Consider the following 13,043-nt stretch of genomic DNA (forward strand, 5'->3'; position numbering starts at 1 on the left):
TTTTTATAACTTTTACGACAATTTTATAAAAATAATGATACAACTATATAACTATTTTACTTTCTTAGGCTGCATTGATATAGCCTAACAATCGGAGAAAATTACTGTTCTTCTCATGCACACAAGGTTGGTATTTGGTAATGGCACTCTTGGCTTTTACCTATGAGTCGTGCCACACAGAAACTTTATACTCTTACACACTATTTAAAAATATGTGATTCTACTCTTTTATCTTTATATTTCATGTTTCATATTTCATACTTGAAAACATAAAATATGAGAGTAAAAAAATAAAATCACAATAGAATTTTTCTCTCTATTGCAACAACAATTATTGCTACAAGTTTGTGTTCAAACTACAACACTAGACACTTCTAACAAAATATTATTAGAATATTATTTTTTAATATTATTATTATTTTAAAATTTGAAAAAGTTGAATTGTTTATTATATTTTATATTAAAATTTAAAAAAATTATAATAATGAGTTGAGATGGATTTGCAATCCAAACGTGCCCTAAATCTGCTTCTTGAATACAACCAAATCTATCGAAATTAAGAAAGTGGCATCAACTATTAATAGGAGGAAAATTCTATACACCATACTACTATCTCACTTTCATCCTATTAAGTATGATGTGTCATATTTATTACTATTAAATAATTATTTATTGTATTTTTTTTTATCATTTAATAGTAATTAATATATCATATATTATTTAATATGATTAAAATAAGATGAAAATGTGATGTATAGTATTACGGAATAACCCCACCACCATTCATTCTTCAAACACAATTATGAACATGAAACGAACAGGTGAAAATAAAACAGACAACTCCCGAAGTAATTCCTCGCTCACCTCCATGCATAGAAGTGGAAGAAAGTTTGGGATCTTATTCTTTACCAAAAGCTTCTTCCATCTTCAGAAGCTTCTTAATTCTTTCTATCTTGATTCTTCTGCACTTTGTTTCTATCAGGAAAACGAAGTTTAGGATCTTATTCATTACCAAAAGATGAAGTTATCTAAATGTCCGAGGATTCGCAAATCCTCGGCAGTTGGCCACATGAACATAATCAAGCGTGGTCACTATAATGATCACTATAAGGCTCAAGATCACCACACGAATGGGGGCCAAGCACGCTTTTTAAAATCTTTTTGAGATTTTAATCGGGGGGATCATGGCTTCCTCTCCTGAAAACGCAAATCTTGTTCAGAATCAAAATCAACAGATTGATGTGGAGAAGCTCCTCAAACCCTCACCCAATCCTCCTCCTCATACACTCCCTACTTCTTCTTCTCCATTTCCTTCTCCTTCTGGAAATTTGAATTCCTCCCCATCTTTTCCTACACCTGCTCCTACTTCATCTACTCCTTATCTCATGCCTTCATCCTCATATCCTCCACCCACTGGCCCTTCTTACCCTTTCCACCCCGACTTCCTCCCTTACGCACCTTCCCTACATGACCATTTCCAGCACCAGCAGCAGCACCAGCTTCTTCCCAATAGTGCCTATTTGATGGCTCTCTTGACAACCGAAAGTCCTCCTTCCTCCCCCTCCAACTCTAATAATAATCTTGATTCCCCTCAGCTTTCTATGCCCTTCCCTTCGCCGTCTTCGTCTTCACCTTCGCCTTCGAACAGTATCCCTTCCGTACCACCTCCCACCCGGTTACTCAGCACCAAACTCCCCAAGGGACGCCATTTGATCGGTGACCGTGTTGTTTACGACATCGATGCCCGCCCGCAAGGCGAAGTGCAGCCCCAGCTTGAAGTCACTCCCATCACCAAGTACGGCTCCGATCCCGGCCTAGTTCTTGGCCGTCAGATTGCTGTTAATAGATCTTACATATGTTATGGTCTCAAGCTGGGTAATATACGCGTCCTTAACATAAATACTGCGACAAGATCTTTGCTTCGTGGCCACACACAGGTTTGTGTTTCTTCGACTACCCACTTCTTTACTCGTGTCATTTCAACTTTTATATTGCTGATGAGATCTCTTCTCCTTCTGTTTCTTCTAAATCAGAGTATAGCAGAGTACTTTAGGCCTACTACCGTCACTTTTTATCAGTTGGAATCATGGCTGCTATTTCACTTTTCATTATTTTCTTCAGCTATTGCAAGTTGGAATTTTTTTAATTCATGTGAGAACTGCTGGGCATTGGCTGGAGAAACTTCTCACTCGCACAATTTTTGAAGGAACGTTACACTTAAAAAATAAAAAATAAAAATAAAAAATAAAAAAAAAACACTTCTTTTTAAATCACAAGTGAAAGGATTAACTTGCATTTCCTAGGAGCTGCTTTAATCACTCCCTTTCGCACTTCACCTTGTATTAGGTGCTCATTTCAGTGACCAAATGCAGAATGTGGGCGGCACTTTGGTTTTCAATTTCAAATCTTAACTTGTGTTTTTTCGGTTTTGCGAATTTGATTTTTTTTTTCTCTTTCTCTGAAATATGGACGAGACTTTATCACCTTTTTATCCTATTGCTTTTGTTCAATTTGGTGTGGATGGGGGATCATATATATGTTTATTACCCTCTAAACATATTCAAGATTACTATGTTTTTTGTGTTATGAATATTTGTGTATGTCATGCAGAGAGTAACTGATATGGCTTTCTTCGCCGAGGATGTTCACCTTTTGGCCAGGTAGACCTTTATCTCAAACTTGTATTTTTCCTTTTCATTAGTCTTTTTATCAGAAATTTATGGTTTTCATTTTCTTCAGTGCTGGTGTAGATGGACGAGTTTTCATATGGAAGATCGATGAGGGCCCAGATGAGGAAGACAAACCTCAAATTACAGGCAAAATTGTCATTGCTATCCATATAGAAGTAGGAGGGGAATCGGTCCACCCACGAGTGTGTTGGCATCCTCACAAACAAGTACTAATCAGTTTGTAATTTATGTTATCAATTAATTTATCTTCTAATGTGCTTTTTATTTTTGTACATTGTGTATCTTTGGCTTATTTTCCTTGGTTCATAGTTGTGTGTGTCTTTATAGTTGACCACTGAGAATTGCTTCACAGGAAATTTTGATGGTTGCTATTGGAAGTTATATCCTTAAAATTGACAACACAAAAGTTGGAAAGGGGGAAGTATTTTCGGCAGAGGAACCTCTTAAATGCTCCATTGATGAACTGATTGATGGGATCCAATTGGTTGGTAAACATGATCATGAAGTTACAGAGTTGTCAATGTGCCAATGGATGACCAGCCGCTTAGCTTCAGCATCGATTGATGGCTCGGTCTGTATTCTTGTTTTACCTCTCCTCTCATGCCAGTGCCTTCCATAAAGAAATATACACCACTATGCTTTGTTCATTATTGTTGCTCTGTTGCTTACTCGCCAGCCACTGATCTTCTGCCACAGGTGAAGATTTGGGCAGACCTCAAGGCACTACCACTTGCAGTATTCAGGCCCCATGATAGCAATCCTGTGCATTCTGTGACTTTCTTGACTGCCCCGCACCGTCCTGATCACATTGTTCTTATTACAGCGGTATATGCTCTTAGTCTATCCCTTTATGCCAAACATGGTAACTTTCATGCTATGACTCAGGGTGCTTTTTGAATAGATTGTTTAGTCTGGTAAAGATCAACATGGCAGTACACATTATGATCAGTGCACCTGTTATTTCTTTCCTTTTCTTTGTTTCTTTTCAGGGGCCACTGAATCAGGAAGTGAAAATATGGACCTCTGCGGGTGAGGAGGGCTGGTTGTTGCCTAGTGATACTGAATCATGGAAGTGTACTCAAACTTTGGACATAAAGAGTTCTTCTGAACCCAAGATCGAGGATGCATTCTTTAATCAAGTCATATCGTTGCCCCGTGCAGGCCTTTTATTACTTGCAAATGCCAAGAAGAATGCTATATATGCTGTACACATAGAATATGGACCTAATCCAGCTGCAACCCGCATGGATTATATTTCCGAGTTTACGGTCACGATGCCTATCTTGAGTCTTACTGGAACTAGTGACAGTTTACCAGATGGAGAACATAGTGTCCAGGTCTACTGCGTCCAAACACAAGCCATTCAGCAATATGCACTTTACCTATCTCAGTGCCTGCCACCACCCTAGACAATGTGGAGTTGGAGAAATCTGACTCCACTGTTTCTCGTGTATTTGATGCTTCTAATGGTTCTGCTTCTTTCGAACCACCTCATGGATGTAAACCGACTGAGATATCTGGTGTTAATGCAACTCCTATGCCACCTATTCTTTCGAGCAGCGCTGAAATTGACCCAGTAGTGAGCCTTCCTGCAAACTTGGCTTCTTCTGAGGTTACTAGCTCGCTGGAAGTTGCTCTTTCTGGTGTGGAAACAATGCCAAGTGATTTTCCTTCTTATGTTACAGCAGAAAATATCCACACTATATCACCTCCCCTTCCTTCAAGTCCAAGATTAAGTCGCAATTTATCTGGTTTTAGAAGCCCATTAAATAGCAATGAGACTAATCCGCCTCTCACTGATCATGGTGATAACCAGTTAGCTCCTGAATATCCATCTGATCGGGGAATGGACTTTGTCAAAGATAGCATGGCTGATGTGCCTAGCTCAGATGAAAATTTGAAGAAGGGTGATAATAGTACTGCACCAAGTGATATTTCTATGGTTCCCAATCCTCCTATAGTCTTTAAACAGCCAACGCATCTGATAACTCCATCAGAGCTATTATCTACAGTTTCTTCATCGTCTGAGAATACCCAAAGTAGTCAAGTTGTGAATGTGGTAGAGGCAAAGGTTCAAGATGTGGCAGTAAACAATGATGCAGAAAGTCCTGAAGCAGAGGTTAAAGTCATTGGTGAGACAGGAACCAGTCAAAGTAATGAGTTTGACTGTCAGAGAGATTCGCAAATTATGGTTGCAGAGAAAAAGGAGAAATCCTTTTATTCCCAGGCCTCAGATCTTGGCATTCAGATGGCTAGAGATTGTTTTGTGGGAACTAACAATGTGGAGAGCTCACAGCAAGCTAATGATGTCGATATTACTAAGGCACCAAACCAACCTCCTAACACTTCTGTGGAAGAAGTTCAAGACACGATAAAAGATGTACCCACAAAGGTTGGCGAATCAGAAACTCCCGTTGCAGTTTTGCCATCTCCTGCACCAGCTCCAAAAGGAAAGAGACAAAAGGGTAAAAATGCTCAAGTGTCTGGTTCATCTTACCCTTCTCCAAGTCCTTTTAAGTCCACAGATTCATCAAATGAACCGGGTGGCAGTTCAGGTGCCCCATCTATAGAAGCTGCTTTGCCTCAGTTATTGGCTGTGCGGGCAGTGCTTGATCAGGTGATTGTTTTAAATTTCTAGGTCCAACATAGAAAGATCTGGGACTTTTTGGGCATCTCATAAGCAATGCATGCCCTGCTAGCTGCTGTGATGAATATTGTAGATTTGTAGTACTAGTGGATACATTTTCATGAACTTAATGCAATACTGAGTGAGATCAGTTGACCAATATGATATTTTTGGGCTTGACCATTTTTGGCTGTTTTTTTCTTCTTCATTTTTTTTTTTTTTTTTATGTTGGGGAACCTCTCCAAGGCAAGGCCTTTCGGACCCACCCCTGCAGAGTAAACCCCAGTCCCATGCACCACACTTTCAGAAGTTTCCCTACATGGAACTGGTTAAATCGTTGGCTTTTCACCAAGGGTGTGGCCCCAAAGGATTGTTTGCACCCATGAGGTGTTGAACCTTGGACCTTGAAGGGAGTGATACCCCAATACCAAGGCCACCACTTGGGCCAACCCCTTGGGGTTTTGATCATTTTTGGCTGTTGTTGAGGAGTTTTACTAAATACAGCATATAGATTGTTTAATCTCATGCTACTTAAATTTAAAATAAAAAAATTGTTTAATCTCATGCTTTAGGTACCAATTCCTTGTCATGTTTGTTTTAGAAATATGGTGGTTTAATCTGGGATAATATCAGTTTGAGTGGATTTTGGCATTTAACCTGTTAAGTACAATGACCACTTAATTTTCCTTTAGGCAGAATGTTCATATTACATGTTAAATATTATTGCCTTTCGGAAGTTGTTCTAGTTCATTGAGAACAAATAACAGATTGGCTCTTATGTTTTGATATTATAGCCTGAAAACAAATTGCCTGTCATGCAAACTGCAGACAGATCCTTTACATCCACTACTTGATACATATGATATCTCTGTGTTTTTCTTCTAATTTGATGTCATAGCTTATATGGTATGGCATATGAATGCTTCAGTGCATGTACCAAATATTAGTGGTTAACAGTGTCATATTTTATGGTTCAATGAACTGGATACTTCTAAGATTAATGATTTTACCATACGCATAATGATTACATCATAACTTATGTTTAAATACAGCTCCCCTCTCTATATATTTTTCTGCTTCTAAATATTCATATCTCATTTGTTTTCAACAGAGGAATGTGGTACTTTTGGACTAATGGGTTTTTCATATTTTTCAGTTAATGAGCACACAAAAGGAAATGAAGAAGCAGATGAATGTGATTGTTTCTGGCTCATTTTCGAAAGAAGGTAAAAGACTAGAGGGATCCTTGGGCCGGAGCATGGAGAAAGTTATCAAGGCTAACACTGATGCTGTGTATGCTCGTTTCCAAGAGGAAAACACGAAGCAGGAGAAGTTAGAACACAGCCGTATGCAGCAAATAACAAACCTGATCACAAATCATTTGAACAAGGACTTGCCAGATTTGCTTGAGAAAACTTTAAAGAAGGAAATAGCTTTAATTGGACCAGCCGTAGCCCGTGAAATTACTCCAATGGTGGAGAAAACCGTGTCATCGTCTATTATGGACTCATTCCAGGTTCTAATGTTAAAGCTTGTCCAAGTTTGAGTGTGTTTGGGTGTCTTATTGATATTTCAATGTTTAGTTCTCCCGTGTTTTCATTTTTCCTTCATTGGAGGAATCCACCTTTTTGAATGGAATAGTTGTAGACGTTCTGTGCACTCCTAGGATTAGTTGGGACTCTGTTCTTGGAGACCTGGTGCCAATAAAAAGAAAAGAATGGAACCATTGCAGACGAGGCAATAATCGTTTCAATAATAGGAAATGGTTGGAAGGATATTTGGACATGATAGCTTTTTTATCCTATTTATTCTTCTGTGTCAAAATACTACGAAAGTTTCTGATGGAGCATGTTTTATAAATTTCTGTAATGGCACTTACTAAATAGGTTCATTCTTTAAGATGGATTCGCTCCTTCAAATGTTTATGCAACAGCAAACATGGGCTCTCAATCATTACAGGCTGCTGTAACACAGCTTAATTTTTCTGCATCATAGATGCGTCGGAATAAGCTTTATTTTGTGTGCAATGCAGAAAGGAGTAGGAGATAAGGCGGTGAACCAACTAGAGAAGTCAATTAGTTCAAAACTCGAAGGTACGGTGACTAGGCAAATTCAAGTACAGTTTCAAATTTCAGGGAAGCAAATTCTTCAGGTAATTGCAAGCTAAACAAAGATCATAGTATTTGTAACAAATATCATGTGAAACCTTTCTTCTTTGCCTAAACCTTCTTATATACCTTACTCTTAGATGTTGAGAATATTTCAAATATGCTTTGGATGTTGAGAATATTTCCTACTACTCATGCAGGAAAAAGTAGAAACACTGAGCTAGATGTTGTAATGATTTAAGTTTGAATTAGATCAACTACTTTTATTGTTCTGAAATAATGTAAGATTTTATATGCAAGATAATAATTCTGATTACTATTGAAGTTTTATTGAAAAAAGAAAAATGACATTAATCAATTCAGAATTACTTACATTTTTTTTTTTTTTTTGATAAGTAGATTACTTACAATTATTGACTTCTGAAAAAAAAAATCCTTACCATTTTTTAAACATGTACAAGACATGCGATTATATCTAAAAAAAATTCCTTGAAAGAAATGTAAGGATCTAGTTGATACATTATTTGAGGATGCATATATTGACTGATTGTGTCAAAAGGCAGGATTCATTCACATGGCATTCTTCCTCCCTTGGCATCTTCTCTACTCCTGACACATTGGACGTGCCATTCTATTTTAGACTTCTACTCCTTATGCCCTAGTTCTGATGTTTCATTCCCTGTGGTTTTGAATCAATAGATAGATTGCTTGGCTTCCAAAACTGTTAAGATGAAGGAGCCTTCAAGTATTAGATCTTATATTACCTTGACTTTTGTTTCCTAGTCACCTCTATCTTCTTTGAATCACACCTCCAAATTCAAACTTTATTAGGCCACTCATGTAAGCCTAGATGAGTTACCAGGAACTCTGTATACGTAACAAATTCATGTGTCTCAAGTAATTTAAAATGATTAATTTAGGAGGATGTATAAAATTGTTGTTTTTACTTATTGTTTTTACTTATTGGTAGTATCTTTGGTTCTGATGATAAATAATGGTATGTATACTGCAGGATGCATTAAGGTCTAGCATGGAAGCTTCAATCATTCCTGCATTTGAGATTTCATGCAAAGCTATGTTTGAGCAAGTTGATATCACACTCCAGAAGGTGCTTGGCAAACATACAACTGCTGCTCAGCAGCAGTTTGAGGCTACACATTCTCCACTTGCCATTGCTCTAAAGGTATGTGTAGCTTAACATGATATTTAGGAGGAAGAAGACTTTTTTTTTTTTCCTGCAAGTTATGCTGCACTAATTGGATATATTTCTCACTGCATGATGTATTCATTGGACATTAAACAACCATTTTGCATCTTTATCAATGACTAAATGGCACCTACTCTTTCATATTTCATGTGCATCATTTGGGTGAAGAAAACAAGCGTTGAAAGGCGATGTAGATGATGTAGTTAGAAACAAAAGGCATATAATTCGTATCATAGTGATATGCATTATGAAGATGATTGTGCGTGAACACCTCTTAGGTTTGATAGGTGTCTTTCCAGATTGGGAGTGGAGTTTTCATTGTGTGAAGGACCAAAAACCCAGATGATTCATTTAATAGGTTGTCTTGGAATTTTGTGAAGGTCTCTTATCCATCTTATTTCCTCCACTGCTGAACTTTTCCATCTTATTTTCAGATGATTCTAAGATATTAAATTTTTGTGGTGTGATATGAGTGAGCTTTGTAAAAGACAATGTGATGGATGTCTCTTCGATAAACTTCATTTTTACCCAAAATTCTACTGCAATCGCAAACATCTGATCTAGTTCATTTACATCTTATGTATCGACTGTTTGATTTGCATGTTTTGGTCATTTGACTAGGCTCTATTAATCTCCAAACTGCATTTTTAATGGATATGTCGAAAGGATATTGGCAATAGTTTTACCTTTGTACTATATAGATTGCACCTGGTAACAGGACTAGAACCACGACATTTTGTACTGTACTTTTTTGGACGTTTGGTGTCTGCTTCAAATGTCACATCTTACTTGTACACTTGTGTACTGATCTTCTAATGCTATTCATGGATTCAAAGGATGCAATTAATTCGGCATCAGTAATCACTCAAACATTGAGTGGAGAATTGGCTGACGGCCAACGTCAGTTATTAGCCATTGCAGCGGCAGGTGCCAACTCAAAAGCAGTAAATCCCTTGGTAACACAATTGAGCAATGGGCCATTGGCTCTTCTCGAGATGGTACATGCATATAAGCTTCTTTCTGAGTCTGCAATTGTATCCTTCTTCTGTTTTGGGCTTACTGACATGTAGAGGGTCATGTCTGTGTAGGGTGAGGCACCTTTGGATCCAACTAAAGAACTGTCTAGATTGATAGCTGAGTGTAAATTTGAAGAAGCATTCACCGGAGCCCTTCACAGAAGGGATGTCTCGATAGTTTCGTGGTTATGTTCTCAGGTAAATCTTTTAGTTCCGTATTGTTGATATTTGCAGTATGGGACATTATTCATCCTCATGGACTAACGATCATGAAAAATGTGTTCTAGTGAGGAATTGATATGAATGAGCACTGTACAGCTAAGCCTCTTCTAATATAGAGTTGCTAAACTGCAGATGTCTTTCATGTTTTCTTTTCATGCATTACTTGTTTTTACTGCCCCTTTATTAGGGTGGTGCAGCTTTCAAGCTTTTCTAATAAATTTAGTGCTTAAAAAGACGCAACAAAAAAATAAGTATAGGGAAATATCGGGAAATTTATTTAAATTTCTAGGATTGAGTACACTTCATTACTGGCTTTTAATACCCAGTTCTCTTAATATTTGTACCACTTCCACCAGGTTGATTTACAAAGAATTTTGTCAACGGTGCCACTCCCTTTGAGCCAAGGAGTTCTGCTAGCTCTTCTCCAACAACTGTCTTATGATATTGGCAACGAAACACCCAAAAAACTAACATGGATGACAGATATAGCTCTTAGCATAAACCCAGCAGATCCAGCGATTACAGTGCATGCGCATCCCATTTTTGAGCAGGTATACCAGATACTGGGTCATCGTCGGAACCTACCAACCACCTCTGCTTCAGAAGCAAGCAGCATCCGCCTTCTTATGCATGTCATCAACTCTGTGTTAATGAGCTCTAAATGATTCTCCTGACCTTGTCTCTATAATCATTGCAAAGTTGTAAGTGGAAACATTGGGTTGTACAGAAACGCCCCGGATAGAAAGTATAGCTTCTTTAATGAGATGGTATCTTGATTACCTGTGTGAAATAGATCTTTGCAGCTTTCTTTTGCTCTTTTGATCAGAAACTGCACATTTTTTCTGTTCTCTTCTTGGTGGTGGTTTTTTTTTACTTTTTTCCTCTTGTTCTAACCTTGAACTTTCGGCGAAAGCCTGTTTTCAATTTGCTGGCAAATTGTGCCTGGATGAGTGGATGTGGGGCAGATGTTATTAGCTTTCCGAAGTGGGTGTCAAGGTTTATCTATTAGTAATGCCACAACAATGAAATAAACAGCCATCCTGAAGACGTACGCAGCAATGGGGAATTAGTTGGAAATGATGAAAAAGCACGAGATCGGTGTTCAATTGCAGTTTCTTTCATACAAAACAAGTAGTAATTCTACCAACACTGATCACTTTCCCACCTTCTAGTGGGACTAGGGAATCCTGCCGCGTACCTATATGGACGTGCAGGTGCAGCAGCACTAGTAGCAGCTATTGACAAATCGTAGTGAGCCCGAGCCACAGGATCGGATAATGTTGCATAAGCATTGTGAATCTCTATGAAACCCCGAGCATCGGGATCGGAGGATGAATGGACGGCGTCCGGATGGTACTGCTTTGCCAAACTACGGTATGCTGCTTTGATCTCGGTTTGTGAGGCGGTTTCCTTCACCCGGAGCAGTTGGTAGAACGTTCTCCTAGCAACGGTTGTCAATGAGAATGAGAATGAAGTACTGGATGATGATGAGTTCACTGTCCTCACAGACCCACCTACGCTTTCTGTTGCAGTGGCAGCACACACTGTGATGTTCCTGCGTGGGGCTTTGACGCAAGCATGCCCGGCAACGATTCTGGCTGATTCTTGTAATTTGGGTGAGAAAGTTTGGACCCAAATGAGGGTTTAAGAGGGTGAAGGGTGGCATTTCCTGGCATTTATTTTCTGATCAGTTCAGAGTAGAAACTCCAAAGTATAGTATAGATAGGAACCGAGGAAGCTGATTAAGCTTTGTGGGTATGGTTTTTGAGAATTGGGTAGTTTTAGTTTGGTGAATTAATGGCTTTTAAGGGGATGTATGGGGGTGGGGGAAGTACAGAGGAAGATTGATACAGTGGGCGCCAACCTTTTTTAGCTTCGGCAGTTTTTGAGAGTTGCAGCACACTGCTTTTAATATTGTGGAGACACTCAAACGGACCAAAACCAAGGCCGAAACCAACAAATCAAAGGATGTTTTGGACCTTTGGTTTCTTGTGTTTGGTATTGGTACAGTAGCAATTACGCCAAAATTTTATCACAGAGACTCACATGCTTGGTCCGCTTAGGGTTTGAGCTTCAAGAAGAAGAAGACGACCCAGATCATGACAAGCTGTACAACGCAATTTTACAGGGCGGAACCCGTGTAAGATGTGGGAGTTTTGGATCATTATTTGTCTAGTAGAATGGAGAAGCAGCCACTCAATGGAATAAGCATGAAGAAGATCTCTACTATCTGAGAACTAATTCAACAGATTAGATCAAATGAACATTAGGGAGACATTTTCCAGTACAAATTTGCTTGGTCGTCTTGACAACAGAGAAGTTTTGGCTTACTATCTCTTTATGGCGTCTGGCTTTAATGATCTCTCTTGACAGGCGGAGCTCTGTAATAAGCTGGAACGGTCGCAGGACAGAAGGACATCTGCCTGAACTCCTGCATTGATTATGGGGGAAGATGAATGCTTATGCACCATGCAAGAGAAAGCTAAAAACTTTTCAGAACTGAGAAGAAAATAACATCCTAGTCTGTCATGTGTCTTAGTTCTTACGACCAAACATCGCATTTCCCATCCATCTTTAATTAACTGTTCGTTAAATACTGTAAAACTTATTTCATATGTCTATTTCATTATAACCACTTGACACAAGGATCTTGATCCTTATTTTGCCACTTTGAATAATGAAAATTAAGGGCATTGGGTTTATGATTCCATAATAAGATGTGATGCAGAATGAGTTCTTTTCTTTCATTCAACTTATATTAATGGGATGGTGAATCCTTAGGCTGCCCTGGGATGAGGTGGAGAAGGGGAGAAAGAGAGGTAATGGAAAGGGTAGTTGGTGGACGTATGTCAGTGCAGGGAGAGTTAGAAAAGGAGAGGCAAAGTCAAGAGGTGGTGAGATGATCAGTTAAAAACGAAAAAGATGGAATTGCCAATGCCTTTGTTTGTGGTCTTCGGAAGCCTAAAAATAGAGAGAGAAGAAAACGAACGCAAAGCAAGGAACCAACACAGCCCGCCAGATCCATCTGTTTCATCGATGATCTCATGCTTGCTGTAGGGATGAGTGAAAAGCGTGAGAATCTGTAATATGTATATATAAATATATATATATATATATATATATTGTCGTTGGAGACGGGCTTTTTGGCTAAAAACCGCTTCGCGTGTGAACAAA

At 38.6% G+C, this 13,043-nt stretch overlaps 2 protein-coding genes across 2 annotated transcripts; one reads left to right on the top strand and one right to left on the bottom strand.

Moving 5' to 3' along the window:
- Window positions 1-787: 787 nt before the first annotated feature.
- Window positions 788-10,648, top strand: LOC121267476 (enhancer of mRNA-decapping protein 4-like). The gene is given in 13 exon segments (XM_041171345.1): window positions 788-1,937; window positions 2,611-2,660; window positions 2,740-2,896; window positions 3,043-3,261; window positions 3,387-3,515; window positions 3,680-4,094; window positions 4,097-5,307; window positions 6,473-6,832; window positions 7,349-7,468; window positions 8,437-8,607; window positions 9,468-9,629; window positions 9,720-9,845; window positions 10,226-10,648. Coding segments are annotated over 13 exon segments (4,182 nt in total). The 5' UTR covers window positions 788-1,184; the 3' UTR covers window positions 10,535-10,648.
- On the bottom strand, window positions 10,125-11,513 carry LOC121267063 (chaperone protein dnaJ 11, chloroplastic-like; the record flags this gene model as incomplete). Its single annotated transcript, XM_041170941.1, has 1 exon — window positions 10,125-11,513. A coding segment is annotated over one exon (504 nt), but the record flags the coding sequence as incomplete, so codon positions are not given.
- Window positions 11,514-13,043: the final 1,530 nt, after the last annotated feature.

The sequence above is a fragment of the Juglans microcarpa x Juglans regia genome, chromosome 5S, assembly GCF_004785595.1.
Source record: "Juglans microcarpa x Juglans regia isolate MS1-56 chromosome 5S, Jm3101_v1.0, whole genome shotgun sequence".
NCBI lineage: Eukaryota > Viridiplantae > Streptophyta > Magnoliopsida > Fagales > Juglandaceae > Juglans > Juglans microcarpa x Juglans regia.